This window comes from Lutjanus erythropterus, chromosome 15, assembly GCF_056507025.1.
Source record: "Lutjanus erythropterus isolate fLutEry1 chromosome 15, fLutEry1.hap2, whole genome shotgun sequence".
Classification (NCBI taxonomy): Eukaryota; Metazoa; Chordata; class Actinopteri; order Lutjaniformes; family Lutjanidae; genus Lutjanus; species Lutjanus erythropterus.
Genome location: NC_139331.1, coordinates 17,042,347 through 17,063,247, shown reverse-complemented (window position 1 = coordinate 17,063,247; position 20,901 = coordinate 17,042,347). Strand labels below are relative to the sequence as shown.

At 39.9% G+C, this 20,901-nt stretch overlaps 3 protein-coding genes across 11 annotated transcripts in view; 2 read left to right on the top strand and 1 right to left on the bottom strand.

The window, feature by feature from the left end:
• Nucleotides 1-173: 173 nt before the first annotated feature.
• On the top strand, nucleotides 174-4,940 carry ngs (notochord granular surface). Of its 2 annotated transcripts, none has more exons than XM_084737416.1 (11): nucleotides 174-578; nucleotides 1,196-1,361; nucleotides 1,631-1,777; nucleotides 2,108-2,227; nucleotides 2,355-2,450; nucleotides 2,742-2,876; nucleotides 3,001-3,111; nucleotides 3,183-3,293; nucleotides 3,410-3,534; nucleotides 4,109-4,396; nucleotides 4,503-4,940. In XM_084737416.1, exons 1-11 carry the CDS (start codon nucleotides 382-384, stop codon nucleotides 4,594-4,596), a joined length of 1,590 nt encoding a protein of 529 aa, XP_084593542.1. In that variant the 5' UTR covers nucleotides 174-381; the 3' UTR covers nucleotides 4,597-4,940. The 2 variants fall into 2 exon arrangements, with proteins under 2 accessions (XP_084593542.1, XP_084593543.1); XM_084737417.1 differs by having other exon boundaries at nucleotides 177-578; nucleotides 4,508-4,940.
• A 321-nt stretch (nucleotides 4,941-5,261) lies between these two features.
• On the bottom strand, nucleotides 5,262-10,838 carry pgm3 (phosphoglucomutase 3). The gene is made up of 12 exons (XM_084738106.1): nucleotides 10,571-10,838; nucleotides 10,176-10,360; nucleotides 9,944-10,011; nucleotides 9,718-9,851; nucleotides 9,386-9,581; nucleotides 8,225-8,382; nucleotides 8,050-8,133; nucleotides 7,872-7,970; nucleotides 7,341-7,460; nucleotides 7,088-7,210; nucleotides 6,015-6,188; nucleotides 5,262-5,923 (listed from the first exon to the last, which is right to left on the bottom strand). The coding sequence occupies exons 1-12, from the start codon at nucleotides 10,775-10,777 to the stop codon at nucleotides 5,834-5,836; spliced, it is 1,638 nt and encodes a 545-aa protein (XP_084594232.1). The 5' UTR covers nucleotides 10,778-10,838; the 3' UTR covers nucleotides 5,262-5,833.
• A 2,334-nt stretch (nucleotides 10,839-13,172) lies between these two features.
• LOC146314238 (clathrin coat assembly protein AP180) overlaps nucleotides 13,173-20,901 on the top strand; it is a 36,119-nt gene continuing 28,390 nt past the window's right edge. For 3 of the 8 annotated variants that reach the window (XM_084737018.1, XM_084737012.1, XM_084737011.1), the window contains exons 1-2: nucleotides 13,193-13,811; nucleotides 13,931-14,192. In XM_084737018.1, the coding sequence (XP_084593144.1) occupies nucleotides 14,063-14,192 (130 nt within the window). In that variant the 5' untranslated portion in view covers nucleotides 13,193-13,811; nucleotides 13,931-14,062. Of the gene's footprint in view, nucleotides 13,812-13,930; nucleotides 14,193-20,901 lie in introns of all 8 variants that reach the window. The other 5 variants (XM_084737019.1, XM_084737013.1, XM_084737014.1 and 2 more) reach the window with 5 other exon arrangements.

The following is a 20,901-nucleotide window of genomic DNA, read 5'->3' as shown; positions in this document are numbered from 1 at the left end:
TTGATTCTTCTTCTTCTCATTATCATTATTATTATTATTATTATTATTATTATTATTATTATTATTATTATTATTATTATTTGTTTTGTTAACGTTTTTATTGATAACATTGACAAAGACAATTAGGAAAAGAATAACAGCACATATAAATCAATTGATAGTTATAAAATTAAGATTTCAACCGTCTATAAAAGTTAATTGACGTAACCTTGACAGATGTTTGTAGGGACATTCACCCTTGGGTTGGGAAGGTTCAACATTCCTCTGCAGCATTCAGGGAAGGGCTGAGGAGGATATAAAGAGTCCACCACAGACTAAAATGTGTGAGTGAACAGTTTCCAGTCTCCAGCTGAGGTGCAGAAGTTTAACAGGAGCGTCAACATGAGCCGCAGTCCAGAGAGGATGTCTTCTTACCGCCGACATTTCGAGGGCACCTTTGCCGCCTCTCCTGCTTACCAGCTCCGGGTGTCCAGTCCCTCTCCCACCCGCAGGGACACCCGCCACCGGTCGGTCAGCTTCACCCGCAGTGGTGGGTCTTTGGGGCGCAGAGCCATCTCTAGTAAGGCTCGCATGACCAGGTGAGTCACCTGTCAGAGTGCTATACTGACTCATTCTCACCTGTATTAGGCTTGAGGGTGGTTTGAGCGAGGTACATAGACCTCAGCTGTCATATGAGTTGTCATATATCAATGCAGAGTACCTAATAGATAAATAAACCCTGTTCACATTGAAAAAAGTCCATAAAATCCAAACTATGATTCATTTACTGGAAACATTATTACATTATCAGGTAATTATTATTGTTATTTTCATGTACAATATTACATTTTAAATCATGTATCACATTTAGTGTACATTATGAAATATTATGTTCACTATCATGTTTAAAGTTACTTTTCATTTTTCATAATTTTTAATGTACAATATTACATTCATTATGGTTTGCCATATTGATTCTTTATTACTTTTCACTATCAGACAGTTTCAGTATCATTACCAATACTGCTTTTTTTTTCAGTTTATTTTAACTGACTTTTTTTTACTTAACTTATCTTACTTCCACTCCTCATACACTTTATTTAATACTTAATTTTTTTTTTTATTCTATGAAACTGTAATTTCAATCTTCTGCACAAGAATTAGCTTCAGGATAATAAAGCTCCGTCTTATCTAATCTTCTTGGTCCTGTCTGCAGCAGTGTGAGTATGGGAGCGCTGTGTTTTGGTATGTCCATGGGACTCGGACCAAAACTGGACCTGGACGCAGCTGCAGCGGAGAACCAGGCCTTTATGATGACTCGGACCAATGAGAGGCAGGAGATGGTGACCCTCAACGACCGCCTGGCAGTGTATATTGAAAAGGCAAGAGGACCGACCACACTGACACACATTTATCCATGCATCACTCCTTAAATCAGCATCATTTTTATTTATTGACACCTGAACTTTGCAGTCTAACTTCTTTGGGTCTTTATCCAATAATATTTAGATATTTTATAAAGAAATTATTCCTACATAAAATATTAGAACAAAATCAAAAGGCCTGCATATATAAAGCAGTAAACTGATATTGTGTGCTTTCAATTTGTGTTCATCAAATTGGTCTTAGTGTCCTGTATTTCTTCCTAAAGGTGCGAACGTTGGAGTCAAAAAACAAGCTGCTGGAGACTGAGATTGAGGCCCTGAAGAGCCGCCATGTCCGACCAGGCCTCAGGCAGCTGTACGAATCTGAGCTGAAGGATCTCCTCCGGGTTGCTGAGCAAATGAGAGTCCAAAGGGTGAGGGAGGTCATATCTCATGAACTAAACATGTTTAGATCATATGTGTTAACATTGGTGCTCTGCGGTGCCGTGGCAGCTCAGGTGGTAGAGCATTCGTCCCACGTCCTAAGGTTGTGAATCCTCTGCAGCAGTCGTGGGTTTGACTCCCACCTACGGCCCTTTACTGCATATCATCCCACCCTTTTCTGTTGTATTTTCAGCTGTCCTATAAATTAGAGGCATAAAAAGTCCCCAAAAATATATTTTTTTTAATTTATTTTTTCTCCTCCATCTGCTGAATTTTTCTATTCAGCAACTTTTCAATTATCGTTTATCTGGTCTGGACAGGATTTGTCTGTTGCAGCCAAGGAGGCGATGTTGGGCCAGTTGGACTCGCTGAAGGCCAAATATGATGAGGCTGTGGATGCCCGGAAAAAAACGGAGCAGGACATTGAGAATCTCCGTCCGGTAAGACACAGTGGAAAGTCTTCTCACAATTTCTAATTTCCTTTTTGTAAGTTAATACAGTTGTTATGAACAGAATTAACTTTTATTTCACCAAACCATTCAAATATTATGTGGTTCAATTTTCCAGGATGTGGATAAAGCAACCTCAGCACGGATTGTCCTGGAGAAACACCTGGAACATCTGGAGTGCGAGCTGGCCTTCCTGCAGAGAGTTCACAAGGAGGTAATGCATGTTTGTCTGTCAGTCTACAGAATACTGTGTGTATGAGTCAGTGTGTGGTGGCTGGCATGCCTTTCATTTTATCATTAATGGGTTAATGAGCTGGTAATTGTTGTTATGACAGGTTTTACTTAAATCAAGACCTTCATGATGAATAGATGGAGTAACACCGTAAACATGGCAATTATCAGCCGGTGAAGACTCAGAGGAAGTTAAAGGGGAAAGAGGTGACTACCCTAGATTCCAAATTACTTACTGACATATCAGATCTGGTTGTTTGTGATCTACTGACAGGAAATCGAGGAGCTGATGCAGCAGATCTATTCAGTGACCTCCAAGGTGGACCTGACCTTTGGCCTCCCAGACCTGTCCACTGCTCTCAGACAGATTCAGTCTCAGTATGACAGCATCGCCGCCAAAAACCTACAGGTAGTCTGCAACGATAAAGCTGCCCTGATGTTAATAATACTATATTATTTTGGTTATAAAAAACATGCAAGAAATACTATGTCTTTAGTCTATTGCAACATTGTTGATGTTTGTTCTTCCCCAGGAAATGGACACCTGGTATGGATCAAAGTTTCAGGACCTGACTACCGCCTCAACCAAACATGTTCAGAGTGTTCGAAGTATGCGAGAGGAGGTCGCAGGCCATAAGAAGGATGTGAGTACGATTTTCTATTCTTGTTTATGGTTACTATTTCTACCACTTCCTAACTGTTTGTGTGTGTACAGATTCTCAGCAAGGAACGTGACTTGGATGCACTGAAGACGAGGAACGAGTATTTGCAGGCTCAGATTCGTGATTTAGTGGAAAAATACAAAAAGAAGGAGGAGGACTTGCAGGTAACTGACATGATGTGCCATTGCAGACCGCTCACACAGTAGGAGACATATGACATTTTGTAGTCACACTCTGGCTCAAAACTCCTTAAAAAATATATTCTGTTTTACTACAACAGGAGCGTATAGAGGCCATTAAGCTGGATCTGAAGATAACCAAGGAGAAGATTGCTCTACTGCTGCGAGAGTACCAGGACCTGCTAAATGCGAAGATGGCTCTGGAGATTGAGATCACCACCTACAGGTGAACAAAACATAACCTCTGGTTATAAGGTGCAGTTAGCGATTCTGGATAAAAACAGTTGAGTTTTTAGTCTCATGTTTCATTAAACACCAAATCTGACTATGTGGGAAAAAGGCTTAAGTGTCTTACCGACTTCTGATTGGCCAAAGTGTCCCAACACAGGCTAGAGTTACTAAAGCCTGAAAACAAAGTCCAGAGTAGGGCTGAGTGCCAGTGTGGCACCAGTTCCTTATGTCCAGTGCCTCATTTCAGTGTCACTGTCTACTGACAAGTTGCCTTCTAGTGCAAACCTTACAGACAACAGAAGCATCACTAATATTACTGCTTAACATTACACAATTCAGCGTTTATCGTTTTAGCACCAGTATTTGGAAAAAAGAGTTGCAGAAGTCTAGTTTTCTCACAGGGCATTTGACTTACATTATGCATAAAGGATGGAACTTTTGCCTTTACCTACCTCAGCTTGGAAGCAGATCACCCTATCATTTGCACAGTATGTACATATTACTTTTTTACTTTAGTAGAAAATATTAGATGGGGCAATGACGTTCCTCCCCCTCTGTATTTGTCTCAGGAAGCTGATTGAGGGAGAAGACAGCCGTCTGAGCATCATGGTCCAAAACCTGTCTCTTACCGGAGGCCGGCAGCTCACTTCCAGCGTTAGCATGCATGCAGCCTCAGCTTCAGCCTCAACCTCAGCCTCTGACAGCTCAGCCCCCGCAGTGACTTCAAAGATAGAAGGAGCGCCCAGTGACTCAGCCGGTGGCAGCGCTGAGAAAGCCTCGGGTGCTGGTGCAGACACCCAGGCAGACCAAGAGGGTCAAGCAACTGAGATGACCGAGAGGAAGACTCTCCTCATCAGGTAGAAGTTGACATTTGTAAATGTTCTCGATCCAAAGCTCTGATAGTGAACTGATCCAGTAATTTTTTAAATCTTTCCTCTCCACCTGTTTCCCTGTTTTCCCCAGAACAGTTAAGACAGACGAGGACACTTACGAGAGCGACACACAGGAGCGCACCATCACCATTTCCGGAGCAGCTGATGATTCAGAATTAGAATAGACCATTTATCTACTGCAAATCTCACTGGGCAACACTTGCTGACTATATGCTGAACTTCAACACTTCATGTCATGTTATTCAGGTGTTTGTGCTTTGAAAATCCTAGTATTCAATATTGAATTTAAGAAAATACATACTGTACAGCAGTAAGAGGAATTCCACCTTATTCTCAAGCAGCATAGGCTCATTTCAAGGACTGCGTTTGTCCTCCATGGACACTTCACATTAAGAAAGACACAGTCAGTTTGCTCCGCCTGCTCCTAACACCCTCTGCCTTTCTGTTCTTCTAATCCTCCTGTGTGTTGAGAAATGTCTTTCAAAGTAAATAAATACGCCGCAAGCAATCATGGTTGTGGTTTTCATTTAAATCAACTTGCCAACTATTTTGTTAATCGATTAAAAGTTTTTGTCATTTTTTTCAACTGAAAACATCAACTATTTGCTGGTTCCAGCTTCTCAAATGTAAGACTTTGCTGCTTTTCTATGTCACTCACAATAGTAACTGAAGTGTCTATAGGCTTTGGACAAAAGAAGCAATTTGAAGACGTCACTTTGGACTCTGGGAAATTGTGATAAGCATTTTTCACATAAATGATGATGTAAATAATAATTAGTTAATTGCAGACGGCGTGTAAACTGGAACACTGAAAAACACACACACTTAATCAGGCACATTCCTCTTTTTTATTTTTCCAGTATTTATCTAAAGAAAAGCAGCAACTGATATTAAAGGGAGGTACAATTGCTACAATTCTCCTCATGTAAACTTGTGATTTCAAAAAGCAAAGAAATTACATACAGTACCAGGTCAAAAAGATTCCAGTTAGTAGGAAGCTACATAATAACTTTAACTGTCATTAAAACCTTCTTCAGTTGTGCGTGAAGACAACTTTTGTTTTAATTATGGCATCTATACAGTAATGTGACTTATTTTGAATATCAACCCCTAATTTAAAGGCTAATGGTAGTCTGTTTGAAATACAATAACAAGCCAACAGTAGCCTTACTCAAAATCCTTTCATTGTCTCCCTCAGTGTTCCCCATTTGTTCCCAATGACAGACAAATACAAAGAAATAGAAAACCGGAGGGAGTACCAAGTGCAATTAACAGTATAAAATAATCTGGCACTTCACCAAAAAGAAGTTATCATGATAAATTAGTAGCTTAGAAAATGATGTTATTGACTGCATTCAAAAATAACCCATTGATTTGTCACTGCTCTGTGATTTTACATTTCTAGTGCAATGGTTTGGGTTCATCCCCGACTCCACCAGCGAGACGATAAACCACAAGGCTGACTTCATGTGCCAGGGCATCAGCGCTCTCCTAAAACACGAACACAAAATCTGTATGTATCAGAGGATAAAAGCAATAGGACAGAGAAATGTTCCTAAAGAGGACCAAAAGAAATTCTTACCTGTGTTTCTGCCTCTGCGTAAACTCTCACCACGTCCTCGGTGCCGGAGGGTCTCACAAAGGAGCGGGCAAGTTTGTGCTTCTTCACTAAACTGTCGATGGCCTCCTGCAGTCCCACGGGGCTTACTGCCCGTCTCTCTGCATCCGTTGTGTCTATCACCCGGCGGTCTGACACCTACACAAAACACAAATACAGCTCTCTGTAGCTGCTTATGCACAAATATTCATGTGGAAGTGGCACTTATATAGTACAGAAAAAAAAAAAAAAAGTATAGCACAAAAGAGGAGAAAAAAAGGTAAACTTGAAGGCATTTGTTTAATATGCAACATTTCCCTAAAAAAACAATGTATAGACTCATATAAATATTTTCACTTTCAATCACCACTTATGACAATCTAGAAATGCATGTTGGTGTCTGTATCTGCAGAGACTCTGTCCTCCGATTATTGTTTTGACTAGAACTGTCACTGCCATGGTTATCAATGTCAGTACGCAATCAGTATTCGAACGGTCTGCTGTTTTCTTTCCTCGTCTTTCTTTCGGGGAAGAGGAAGTTGTATCTGCTGAACAGAACGAGGCAAAACACTGATGAACAGTGAGAAACAGAGCTCCTCTATGGTTCCATTAGTCTCAAAACCCACACACATAAAACCCAGCTGTGTGCACGTGATACAAGTGCACAGAACATTAAATGCTGATGGCAAATCCAACTTCAAACCCTCCATACGTGCTAGCAACTACTTCACACTTGCAGATCAAACTGACTTTTGAGACTTTGGAGGCAGGGATGGAATAATGTCAATAATAATGTAAGTAAATAATGACCACAAGTCACAGCTCTGAGTATTTGCAGGTAAGTCTCACTGAAACATCCCCCAAAATGTTATTTGAGACAACACCCAAAACATAGTTCAGATACATCTATTACATTTTAAAACTAAACATCTTCCTTAAAATTCAAGGACTTTCAAGGCCTATCAGACCCCTTTACAAGGGGCAAAAATCTAGTTCCCTGCTGATTAACTATCACTAACTATAATATTATACATTATGAAACATAAATGAATGAGAACCTTAACTTTGAGCTGCCTGTTTGGCAGGTCGCTGTAGATGGCGTCCCACTGCTGGATAGTGATTCCCTTGATGGCTAATATGGCTTCAATCAGCAGCATGTCAGATATGGCATCACCTACAGTCTTTAAAACACAATGTAACACGTCAACACTGCAAGATGTTGCAGTAATAATAATTCTGTTTGTCTTTAATAGTTCAGTATATGTTAGTTTGTGTGTGTGTGTGTGTGTGTGTGTGTGTGTGTGTGTTCACCTGGTTGATGACGTTCACAGTGTTCTGCAGCAGGACAGCTGCTCTCTTCCTCTCGTCGGCGGTGCTGGAATTCTCTGCCAGCTGCTGGATCTTTTCTTCAGCTGCCGTACTGAACAATACCTGAGCACAAACACAAACACATGATGACACACAACGTCAGGGCTGCAACTGATGACTATTTTCATCATTGATTAGTCTGTTGATCATTTTCTTGATTAATAGATTAGTTGTTTGGTCTATAAAATGTCATAAAATTGTGAAAAACGTTGATCACAGTTTCACAATTTTGTCCACAACCTAAAAATATTCAGTTTACTGTCACAGAGGAATAAATATACCAGAAAATATTCTCATTTAAGAGGCTGAAATCAAATAATTTAGACATTTTTTATTTATAAATTATTTAAGATGAAGGCAACTAATAGATTAATTGACTAACTGTTGCAGCTCTTGTCTGGACTTGTATTACAAACGCAATAATGACGCTGGATATACCAAACTTTGTGCTTTGTGTATGTCCGATCTACTCACAGTTCCATGACCGTTAGCCTCGAAGTACACACCAATATCAAACTCCTGCGCTGCATGATGAAGGTGCTTCACGCCAGTTTTGGTACACCTCACTGTTACCTAATCACATGAAAATGTATGAATGCCAACTTAATCATGTAAAAAAATAAACAGAAGACATGCCCTTGTGGTTTCTCACTTTCATAGTGTCTTCTAGGTAGTGTGTTGAGCTTCCATTAGCATATGCAGTTTGCACCACTGCTATCTTCAAGTCGAGACCAGCCTGTATGAACAGAAACAAAAAACAATAACAATGAAAGTTTGCAAATGTGTGTCTATTAATTGTTTTCATGTTTGTATTTTGAGAGCTCTACCTGTGTGAGCAGCTCTTTCAGGAAAGTGCTGATGAGCATAGCGATTTTGTCTCCGTCCAGCAGGTGAAAATGTCCTTCAGGGTCGGTGTAGTAGTAAACAATTCGGTCAGCATCACCGTCAAAGGAACAGCCACGCTCCCCTGGGTTAATCTTAATGCCTTCACAGAGAACAGAACAGACAGAGAAAGTGATAAATTAAAAACAGCATCAATCTTTCTAAGTTTCACGTACATTTATTTAGCACTTCTCTAGCAAAAGTTGTATCTATAGGGACACAGAAATGTAACACTTGTTGGATGTCTAGACCTTTAAGTATTTATATTATATTATATTACCCTATTAACAAATTAACCCTATTAAAAATTTATTAATTCAAACTGCTAATACTGTACGTTTTGTCTCCACTAGAGAAACACTAGGTACCTGCTAAAGTCTGATAAGGTTGTCTGACAATGACTGCAGTTAGTTACTGGACTGATTAATGGTTTACAGTCTAATGATGTGCATTTGTATTGATTACTGACAATGGCTTATCAGGCTAATTATGGACATTTTGGCCACACTTTGAATTTTTCAAAGGCCAAAGTGGCCTTGCACTATCAATGACTTAATTTATAACTGCTATGATAAGTTGATTATTTGATTCGTTGTCAACTATTAAATGAATTGCCAGCTATTTTGATAATTGATAAATCGTTTTGAGTTAAGTTTTTAAGAAAAAAATGTCCAAATTATCTGATATCAGTTCATCAAATGAAAATATTTTCTGGTTTCTTTACTCCTCTACACAGCAAACTGAATATCTTTGGGTTGTGCACAAAACAAGACATTTGCGGGCGTTGCCCTAGGCTTTGGGAAACAGTGATTAACATTTCTCATAATTTTTGAATACTTTATGGACCAAACAACTGATTGATTAATTGAGACAATGGTGGACAAATTAATCAATAATAAAAAAAAAACAATCATTAGTTGCAGCACTACTTAAGTCCAGCCTGAAGTTATAAGGCAGATCATATCTACTGTTTTGTTGTCACTCTATCAGTAAACAGATACAAAATACATTTCCTTCTTAAAGAGGCAATTCCCATCTGTGCTTTCTTTGCTCTTTGAACCATAATAAATACTGATAAAAATACTGTCCAGAGAGCACAGTCACACCTGTTGGAAGTTTTTGCTGCACTTTGACAAAGTCAGCTCCACACTGGTAGTTGAGCTTCCCTGTACTGCCATCGTTGAACAGTGATATGTGCAGCTCCTTCTTCAGGTGACTCTCCATCTCACGCACCTTTAGAGCCCCGATACCATTAGCACCATCCACCGAGAGGTGCTTCTGGTCGTCTGTACAATTTGACGCCTACCAGAGAGAAAAAAAATGAAAGGAGGAGGAAGAAAGGAGAGATTTCTGGATGGATTTCAAAAACACAAACACACCGAAATACACAGGACTTTAATGAAGTCACAAGAACACATGGCACAGCCTGTTTTCTTACATTCTTTGTGAGCTGAATGAAAGCTTGGCTGAGTTTCTTATAGTATCCTTCCACCGTAGCTTCTCCATATTTACCCTGTGTGTTCTGACAGCAGACCATGTAGTGGAGCTGTGGGGTGGTCACCAAACCATAGTCTGATGAGCAAGACAGAAAAAGGGTACAGATTTAACTCAGTATGCAAACAAATCAATGCAATATGAGGGTCTAAAAGTTAAATGAAACCTACCTTTGCTGTGACCGTAAAGTGCAGAGACTCCATCCAATACTGCCTGTGACAGGCTGACACTGCTGCTTCTATAGTCAGAGGACATAGGTGTTTTTTAAACCTCTTGTTATACCCAATTTGTAGAGCTGACATCTAGAATTAATAGCACTAAGAAGCATAAAAAGTCTAGTAAAAGTATTGGCTGTGTGTATAACTATGAAATCCAAACAAGACATTACTTAAGATCATATACCTGGTGTCTTTGCCGACAAACACATTGGCCTCCTGGCTCATGTTTATGGTCTCCTTCTCTATAATGTCCTTGAGCGCAGCCAGCAAATCTTCCTGCTCAGCGTTGGCCAGCTGGGTGGCATAGCCCTCCCATGTCGGTGTCACCATCTCCCCCATGGGGTCAATCAGCTTCACCCCATTGTCTTCCTGTGAGAGTGCAGATAGGTGCAGAAGGTGAAAGACAGGATTAGGATTGTGATGAGTTTATAGGATTGCTAAGGTCACATGAAGAGAAAACAACATTATGGGGTCAAAGAAATAAGGTTATGACAGGAAACATTGACCGTGCATGTCAAAATAAAGAACACAAGGAACACAAATTAAATCATAAATCTGTGGCTAGGATCCCTTTCTCACCTCTGGGTTGTGTGATGCAGTGACCATGACTCCAATGGTGGCTTTGGTCTTTTTGGATCGGAGAGTGGCCAGCAGTCCCATTCTGAACATGATATGGTCCAGATGTTTGGCGTTTGTTCTGAAACCAGCGGTGCCATACTGCAAAACTAACCCCGCAGGCTTAGGGTGCAGATTTGATTGCTTTAATACTTCCTCAAACTGGGCCATCAGTGAAAAACCTTATAAAGACGTAACAGACAGACCAGTCAGTGGAATTTTACTTAATTAAAGAGAAATTTTGCCACGTCTTATGTGTCTGTCCAGTCAGTGGACAGACGGTAATGATGGTGATGGTAATTGTAATTCCTCATTACATGCAATATTGACCAAGAAAGCTGAGTTCTCCTGCTCAGGGAGCCATGCCAACACAGCCTACATGTACCAGGATGCATTACGCACAAGCTTCTGATGCCCAGGCTAATGTTGCTGTGTATCATCACCCTAGTTATAGTTAATACTTTTTTAGCCAAAACATAGCAATGAGTTTTAAAAAACTCATCTAGCATGTTCCCAGCTACCCAGAAGCAGAGACTACAAATTCAAGCTAATCCAGTCTGTACTCTCTTTTTTTTGACACCAACTACATCCCTGTGACATCACTGGAGGCAGATTGAACAACAGGTTTTACAGCATTGTACCAAAAACAACCAATTACTACAATAGATCATCATAGTATTAATTTTGGTGTGTTATTTTTGGTGTATTTTCTTAGTCAATATGAAAAGTCAATATAGGCTTCTTGTTATGGTGCAGAATGGCCCCTCTCACACAGTTATCATTGTCATTTATCATTATAGATTTATTTTAACTTATTTATACTATTACTACTGCCTAGACGTGTAAGAAGCATTTTAATGCTTAATTGCTACCCATTGGAGGCTGAGTTTCAGTAATTTTATATAGACCTACTGAGAAATCTTTGCAAACAATGAGATGATTTAAAAGATAATGTACAACTCTGTTTTTTTCGGGCAAAACTACAAGGGAAAACAACATCTAAACTAAGCTTTAATATAACATGTCAAAGGACAAGAAGAGGGCAGCAGTCTGTCGAGTACTGAAGAGATATACTCAATAAACTGAATCATGCAGCAGCAAGTGAATGACAGAACAACTTCCTGAGAGTTTAGATACATTAATTCGCTGACATAACAATAACATACAGCACACACCAGCGCTTCCGGTGCTGAATGTAAAGCTCATTGGTCAAAGTAACAACTGTAAGCTCTTTATATTGTTTTTAATTCACTTACTGTTTCGTTTTCTGAATGACAAGCAGTGCAGTATAGTGAATGACAGACTTCCTGTTTCTCCGGTTCCAACTTCTCACTGACGACGTGGCTACAGTTCCGGGTACGTCACATGACGCAAGTGCGCTCAGCGTGCTTTTCCCCATGGATGATTTTCTCCCCTCATACAGTAGTACTGTAATGCAGTGACGCCCTGAACACCACAGTCAAGCAAAATTACTCTCAAATCCTCCATGAAAATCACGCACATTTGTGGAAAAACCAAAAGAGCAATTAACGTATGGAATATTATGAAATGTTTTCCCATACAATTGCTTTCATGTACCCCTGTTCTTTATTTTTATTTATTTATTTTTCTTCCTTTACTATTACAATCTTATATACTTTGATTTACACGTGCTGTTATTTTTACCTGATTATTATCAGTTTCTTTTTTTTTAAGTTTATGTCACATGCATGTTCTTAATAAAATGAAGTAAAATCAAATAAATAAAAGGTTGCTTGCTTTTAGAGCATCTCCGGTTAGATCAATTAGTGTATTATTCATTTATTTATATTTTATACTTTTTTTTTTTTTTTTACTATTTCCATCTTTGTTCTGTCTGTGTACTTTGATTCACATGTTTTTACGTGCTGCAAAATTGCTTTAAGCATTTTAATGTTAAAAAGAAAATAATAATAATAATAATAATAATGATAATAATAATAATAATAATAATAGTTTGCTTGTTTTTCGGACATCTCCGGTTTTGCTTTCATGTATTTTTTTCATTTAATATATTCATCTTAGTTTCTTTATTTACTTGCCATTTAAATTTGATTTACAGGTGTTGTTATTCTTTATCAGAATGTTTGTATATTATTTTGTTGTTAATAAAGAAAAAAAAAATATTAGATCCAATTACATTTTTTATTCGTTATATGCATGTTCCTAATAAAATAAAATAAAATAAAATAAAATAAAATAAAATAAAATAAAGGCTGCTTGCACCGGTTAGACCCATTATAAGCAAAAATATCTCCAAGAAAATGTCCATAGCGCCAATATGGAGTCTGGACACATAAAACTGCTTTATTTGATCCTGTCTTAGTGGTCAGAAACATAACCTAGATCTATTAGGATACATTAGCTGAACATAACCACACATCTAAAATACGTCGTGACATGTTTGAGTCTGCTGATATTTACCAGAAAATGATCACCTTCATCATCTGTCACTGTGCGTGCAGACCTGTGTGATGCATAGCCCACATGCTGCAGAACATAAAGCTACTGTCACGTTCGTATATTATTAACCCTTTGGCGCATAGTGCTGTGAGTTTCTGCACAGTGACCCCGTGTCGACTCCCCTTTAAGAGACGTGGGCTGCGACGTGTGTCATCCAACCCCGTCCAAGCAGCACCCGCTGGGGGGAGGAGAGTAGATGGACGTATAGATAGATAGGCGAAATAAATAAACAAACGACAGGGGGGAAGGAAAGAGAAAAGGAAATTCCCTTCTGCCTTTTTCCTCTGCGCAGTGTTGGCGACACCACCGGGGAGCGGTGCGCATATTCTGTCGATCTGAGAGGAGCCGAAACGGACAGCAGCACCGCAATCTGACAACCGAGGGGGACGTTGCGGGTTTGTCTCTTATTTTGAAAGCTTTTTCTCATGCACAGGAAAGGCAGCCAAACCTGATGCCCCCTCCAAACGGGATATTTGACCGACCTATGGAGTGTTGATTTACACTCCCTCTTTTTTACAAGAATATATCTGGATAATCCCTTCGTGCAGCGCATTTTTCATCGGCCTATTTTTTTTTTCTTTTTAAATAATTGCTGCGGGGTGAGAAAACCGCTTCCATTGCCAGTTGAGTGTTACATAACCGAGTGGCATTAGCTGTCCAAGGTGCTGAACTGCACGGTCGGAGGACTATAACGGGACGAGCCGAGGGGAATTCACAACCTTGCGTAAGTCTACTCATGTCACCGCGCACATTCTCAACGTGACCGCGCGATCTGATGCGAAAATAACCATTTTTGTAGCGGTTTGAGCTCATTTTGTGTTGCTTTTTTTTCCGCCCACACAGAAGGTCACAGGCCTGTCAGCCGGGGGAAGAGGAATAAAAGCGCCGCTCACTGGGTCATATTCACACGTTTTATCCCGTCGTCCCCGCGGTGAAACACATTCCTGAGGTGGTCGATTCAACAGAGAGGAGAAAATGTCGGGGCAAACGCTCACGGATCGCATTGCCGCTGCGCAATACCAGCTAACGGGATCAGATATGGCCCGGGCAGTCTGCAAAGCCACCACTCATGAAGTGATGGCGCCCAAGAAAAAGCACCTGGAGTGTAAGTGTGGTCCTTCTTCCACCTCTTTCACTACCGCATGGGCTGGCTTCACAGGGCCTACCCGACTGCACACACCTAACACATCCACCCATGCAGAACACGTGCCTTCACAGACAGCCAGAAGAGCCACATCACATCATTACGACCAGTCATTTCTTAATTCCCTCAGCTCAGAAGGGTGTGGTGCCATAATGAATTGATGTGATGACCCTTCTGGTGACCCCTTCTGTCAGCCAGCCTCCAGTAAAGAGGATGAGAGAAAGTGAAGGGGGGGGGGGCACAAAGGGAGGAGGAGTGAGATAAGGTCATATTTTAAGGTAGACTGACAAGTCATCCTCAGAGGAAGACCATTTAATGCCCTCTCTCTGCGAAAGCCACTTTGCTTAACTTCACATTGAAGCTTTATTGTAGCAGAAGTGCTGAAGGCCTGCAAGTCAGGATACTGAAGGAAGTGTATTATTTGTCATGTGCACACATACTAAATTGGCATGTAAAGTAGGGGAGACTTGGGACGGTTGCAACACTTTTTAAATTTCCCCCAGTTACTCATACACTATATGGACTAGACCAAGGGTGTCCAACTCAGTTTCATCCAGGGCCTCATCAGCATTGTGTTTGCTTTCAAATGGCCAGTTATAAATAAAAGACGATAGAAATGCATCTGCTTGTTAGCATGTTACAATAATTGCCTCTGCATTTGATTATTGGTGGTGAAGCATTCTGTTAAGGATTAATTCTTGGACTTTTAGTTGCTTAAGTTGTTGGGTAAGGTTAGCACACTTGGCTTCGTGTTTGATGCCAAAGTGCCACCATAAATTGTATTCCTTTGGCACTGCCTTGTTATAAAGAAGACATACTGGATTGTCTGCATTAAGCACAATTTGCTTTCCCGTCTCTCATTAAATTACCTTTCCTCTGCCTCAACTTTTCTACTCTTGCACATTTTGCTAGAGTAGAAAAGTTGAGGCATTTTGCTGCTACTATTAACATTGCTAATTTCACTGCTGGAAATGGCTATATGATATTGAGAAGCTATCTAGCATATATATCTAGTAGTCCAGACATCTACTGGCTAGATGCCTTCAGTGCACAGATGACAAAATTAGGATGTATTCTGGGACATGCAGTTCATGGACACCATACGTCCATAACACAGCATAGTATCACACAAACTGCATTCTTTTGCAAGCACATAAAATGATGTGCCAGACTGGATTCAGCCCACAGACCATGAGTTTGACACATGTGGACTAGACCCACCAAATCTTGACACATTAAACATCTGTCAGCTAATTACCCACACCATTTAAAGATAATGAAATCCATATCATGTGCAATATTTACTTGAAAGGAAGAAGTCAGGTGTTGCAACTGAGCCCAGCTCTGGGGACAGTTGCAACACAATCAGACACTTTGGCATAATATTGCTTTTTGTCTGAATAAGTACAGTGCTATGAAAATATGCATTGTTTTACCATTATATTATAGTATTATTTATTTTTTATGATTCCTCAAATATCAGTTATTGTTCATTTATGCATAGAACAGAGGTCAACAAAACAATTAGTCAAACTAAGCAAATTTTGATTAACTGAAACAAAAGATCAGGACAGTTTGACAAAAATACAGCTGGAGTGTCATCAGCATGCTTCTGATTGGAAGAATAAGACTAGTTTAAACTGCCCCCTGTTGCAACTGTTCCCTGTCTACCCCACAGGCTAAGATGCTGTGTCACCAACATGCAAAGATACCCGTTACTTCTCTTCAGAACATTTCATTGCTAGTATAATGTTTTTCACTAAACAAATCTATTTTGAGGTCTAATTCTTATGCAGTGTGCATTTTTAAGCACCCTTTTCATCATCTTAGAATTTTTATAGAATCTTTTTAGACAGATGACTCTTCAGTAGAGGATATGAAACTTTTATATTTTAAATAGAACCTTAATTAACCCTTTTCTGACTGTGTAGTTGGCTTTTATATTGTCTGTCTGTGAATTCAGGCCTGACATAGGGCCATAAAGTCACAGCTGCGTAAAATTATAAACCTCACAGCTTTATTGACACATCTACAGATGACAGCAGGGGCCACCTTATGACAAATCATGATTAATTTCTGGCGTCTACCACAAGTACTGAGTCAGACCAAAGTAGCACGTGGCATGGCACTGCATACAGAGGACGGGTGGTCTCGGCTCTGCCCGTCTTTTCTTTTTTTTTTCTGTCTGCGTCGGTCTGTCTGTCTGTCTGTGTCTGTGTGTGGCCACTGGGCAGGTCTGGTCCCTCTCTGTCTTGGGCTAGGACCTTATATCTTGTGATCCGCTCCCCTGCTGAATAATTTAATAATCAGCCAATGACTGCCTTGCATTATTTACAGAGCCAAAGGTGACAATGCTAATGCTAGAATGCGCCAGAGACCATTGCTTCCTCACTCTCTGCTGTGTCCCCGTGTTTGTCTTTTTGTGTGTCTCTAACTTTTGACTTAAACTGTTGAGCAAACTGTCACAGCTGCAAGTCACGGCCTCTTTTTCCACTTCTTCTGTTGGCCTCTTGACACCAAAAGCGGTCCAGACCCATGGAAATATCCCTCTGCACTTCATTTAAACGATATTCCAGTTTACACATGCTGTCTTCCATGAGGTTTTTAGTCTGAGGTTGTGCTGTATCCATTTCTAGGGCAATTCAACAAGCGTCTTGTATGTAGGCCACTGTGCTTCTCTTGCATCTTGGCTGGAGGAAATTCCTAACCTCAAAAAATGAAAAACAATTTCAACTCAGACCCACAAGACTTTTATAAAAATGGACACGGTATACTTCATTGATATATATGAGGCTGAAAATAAACTGCCGAATACAGCAAAAAAAATCATTGTAAAGAAAAAACCACCTAGAATTAATAATCTCTCAGTCTGTCAACAGTATTTGATGATAGATGGATACAAACTGATGGACTGTGTTTTTTCCTTTGTCACAGTGACACAGTCTGTGACCCTTGGGGTGGACGTGGGGGTGTGTTGTGGGTGGAGATGGTGGTGGTGCAGTGCAGTTACCACGGCAACAGATTGAGAGTATCAGGGGTGGCACCACAAGAACAGAGGGAGATTGTGAGAAAGAAGAGGACAAATGACAGGCCTGTCATCACTGTAGTGCAGGAACAATCACGATGAGTGTGTGTTTCTTTAAAGGGACAGTTCACCCCCAAATCACCTGTAGTGCTATTTATCACAGATGGGCTTGGTGTGAGTTGCAGAGCTTTGCAGATATCAGATGTCTGCCCTCTCTTGAATATAATGAAACAAGATGGCACTCTTCTTGTGGTGCCCAGAGCATCAGAAAATACATTTGAACTGAGTCATGATTTCTTTTCAGAAATCATAAGAACAGAGAACAGAGGGAGATTGTGAGAAGTGTGAGAGTTATGATTTCTTTTCAGAAATCATGACCCAATTGCTCAAGATAATCCACAGACCTTGTTGTAAGTGGTTTCATATTGAAACTGCTTTCTTTCTGCCGTAGTATGAATGAGGTTGTTTTTTTTTAAATTAAGACTAATACACTGAATGAGTGTATTTGTAATGGTCTTACAGTGCAGGTAATTAACAAGTGGCCATTATTTTCTTCTGATTGTGAAGACAAAATATAAAGTATAAATGCCATGAAATTGGAGCAGCTGTGAGTGTGAAAATAGGTGTGTTAAAGGTGCCTTTTACCCATGATCCAAATACAAAATAAAAGCAACAGTAGTATGTCTGTGCAGGAAAGCAAATATCTAACTTTCATTTCGCTTTGATACCTGCATTTGATTTTTTGCATCAAAAGATTCACACATATTAGAATGGTTTCAATCTTCCCTTCTAACTTACAATCTTTATTTGATTTTTTGCATCAAATGAAACACAGGTGTAAGATGTCACTTATTTCTCTCTAAAACACTACTGAAGTTCATATTCCAGTTTATTTAGTTGCATACTGTATAGAGACACAGCAGATGTAGTGAAAAGAACACTGGAGGGCATGTGTTACAGATTTGTAGAGAACATGTGGTCCACTGCAAGGTCAGCTAAACACCAAAGGCAATAGGTTTAAATTCATCTGAGGTCGTGCTGAAAATACACTGGGTATAGAAATAACTATTTCAAAGAGTGGAATCGATGCACTGACCTGAGCGCTGACCTGAACAAGATGTAGCCTACACGAGGATGTAGTAGTTTATGTCACATGACCTTCAGATTGCATGTCCAGTCTACAGTATGGTGTGCTACTGATGCTGGAGCTGCAAGTTAGAAGGGAAGATTGAAACCATTCTAATATGTGTGAATCTTTACAACGAGCAGCTGGCTAGCTTAGGGTGGAAACACACTGTGTTTTTTTAACAGATAAACTATTGCATGTCTTTTATATAGGGAGCAATGGATGAGTGGATAAGGGAGTGTTTTCCGGATACAACTAAAATGTAAAGTGGTGTGAAACCATTTGAGAAGGACTGACAGGACAAGAATTAGACTACCTGTATGAATCTGCACATCAAAGAGTGAATATTTCATGTCACAGCTGGTAGGGACAATAAACATGTCCCGGCTGTGGCAAATTTAAGAGTAACAGAGACAGGGATGTCCTCATAAGCATAGTAATCTCCTGCCTGATGTGCACAGTGTGGTGGACGATGGGGAGATGCTGTCTGCTGCCAGAGGACTGTATAGCAGCATGGGAATAAATTACAAAATAAAGTATTTGTTTTTTACTCTCACCTCTCCTCTTATAGTCTGAATACCCATTAGATTTGTTACTAGTCACTTAATTGATATATTAAAGACAGACAGATAAGGGACAGGTTTTTCAAAAAATTCTGCAACTTGAAAAGAGACAAGGGAAGTCAGATACATAATATAAAACCCAGCTCAGGAATATCAATTGCACTCTTCAGTTACACAGAGCTATCAGAGCTGGCTACGATGGAGTAGCCTAGCCTGTTGTGTAACTATAAAAACGATTATAGCAGACAGACTGAGACACAGACTAGAAAAAGACACACTTGGACAGACATTGTCACACACAAACATACACTCGCACAGTATGAGTCCTCACAGTACATTATTAGAACGCTCCTGTGGGCCGTGGATTACCGTAAGAGTCTTTATTTAGCTCAGCCAATCCTCATTAGAGATACACACACTTGTATGTCAGTGTGTGTTTGTATCAGGTATTGACACCACAACGGAAAGCATGGATTATATGATATGATATGTCCCGTATGGCAACACCATTAAGCACCAGATATAATAAAATATGCGCATACAGAGTTATTATTAGGTATTATGGGCTGAAGGTCTGAGAATGGTGGAGGATAGCGCTGTGTGCATCGTGCTAGTATGACTATGAACTTGTAGCTGTGCCAGTGACATGATAACGTTATATAATCACATTTCAGCCATTGTGGACCATGTCTCTCTCGCAATCTCTCTGTGTCATTTGAAAAGGCTGCAGGGGAGTGTAGTCTCCAGCCATTTCACAATTAAATGAGGCTAAAAAAAAAAATTTAAAAACAGAGGATGAATTTTAAAAAAGCCAATATGAGGAGGAGGTGTTGCAGAAAACACTAGCCTAAATGATATCTGAAGACAGACAGGAGCCACAGTGGGAAAAATGATTGATGTCACGGCATCTTTCATTGGAGATGTCACATGTGTGGCTGTAACCATCTGGTCAAGCTGTACAGATGGATTGGAGCGTAATTAATTATGCAAAGATCAGAAGAAGATCTGTAATCACTCTATTAAAGATGTAGTAGGCAATATTAGTTTATTATAATTTTGACTATTGCATGTCACTAACAATGTTTAATTGAAGGGTTCCTTTAAAGTTCAGATGAAATAGCATTTCTAGAGTACCCCACCCCTATATCCTGTAGAGACTGGACCCATATGATCCAATACTGGTGTCCAGGCCTGATATTGGCATGATTAATTTGTTAGATAGGCTCCAATCTGCATTCCAGTTTAAATTCCTCAAGCCCATATGTATTTTTTCTTTCTTTCAAACCTTTTTTTTAATTGAGATAGGACAGCTGAAGATATGACAGGAAGGGGGGTAGAGAGAGAGGGGATGACACGCAGCAAATGGGCTGCAGGTGGGAATCGAACCAGTGGCCACTGCAGAGGACCAACAGCCTCAGTACATGGTGCACACACTCTACTTCCTGAGCTATAGTGGCGCTATCATATATGGGTTTTGATTGTAAATACTATGCTATGCAGTACAAACTGAGAGATGGATGCTACTTTTCACGCCAGCTTTGCATGAAAAGTTTCAGTGTGAAAATACAGCTCGTCATGCCACTCATTGTTAAAACAGTAAACCAGCACAAAAATGACAGTTACCAACATAAACCACCATGTTCTGATCAAACACATTACAAAACATGAACAAAACAAACTCTTTGCAATGCACCATGGGAAACGAGAGGAGTCTCTTAGCACTATCTGCAGCATGTGAATGTCACAAACCACAATCCCACAGTGCTCCACGATGAGTGAAGGACGTACCATGCTGTTGCTAGCTGATGAATCTTCACTCTGTGCCACTAAAAGCTGAAGATTGATTGATTGATGGATGTCATAATATGATAGGTGATCGGTTGCTTCAAGTGCGCATAGTAATATTCTTGTAATATTATGTATTACAAGGAGAATGTAGAAATGATTGGTTATTGA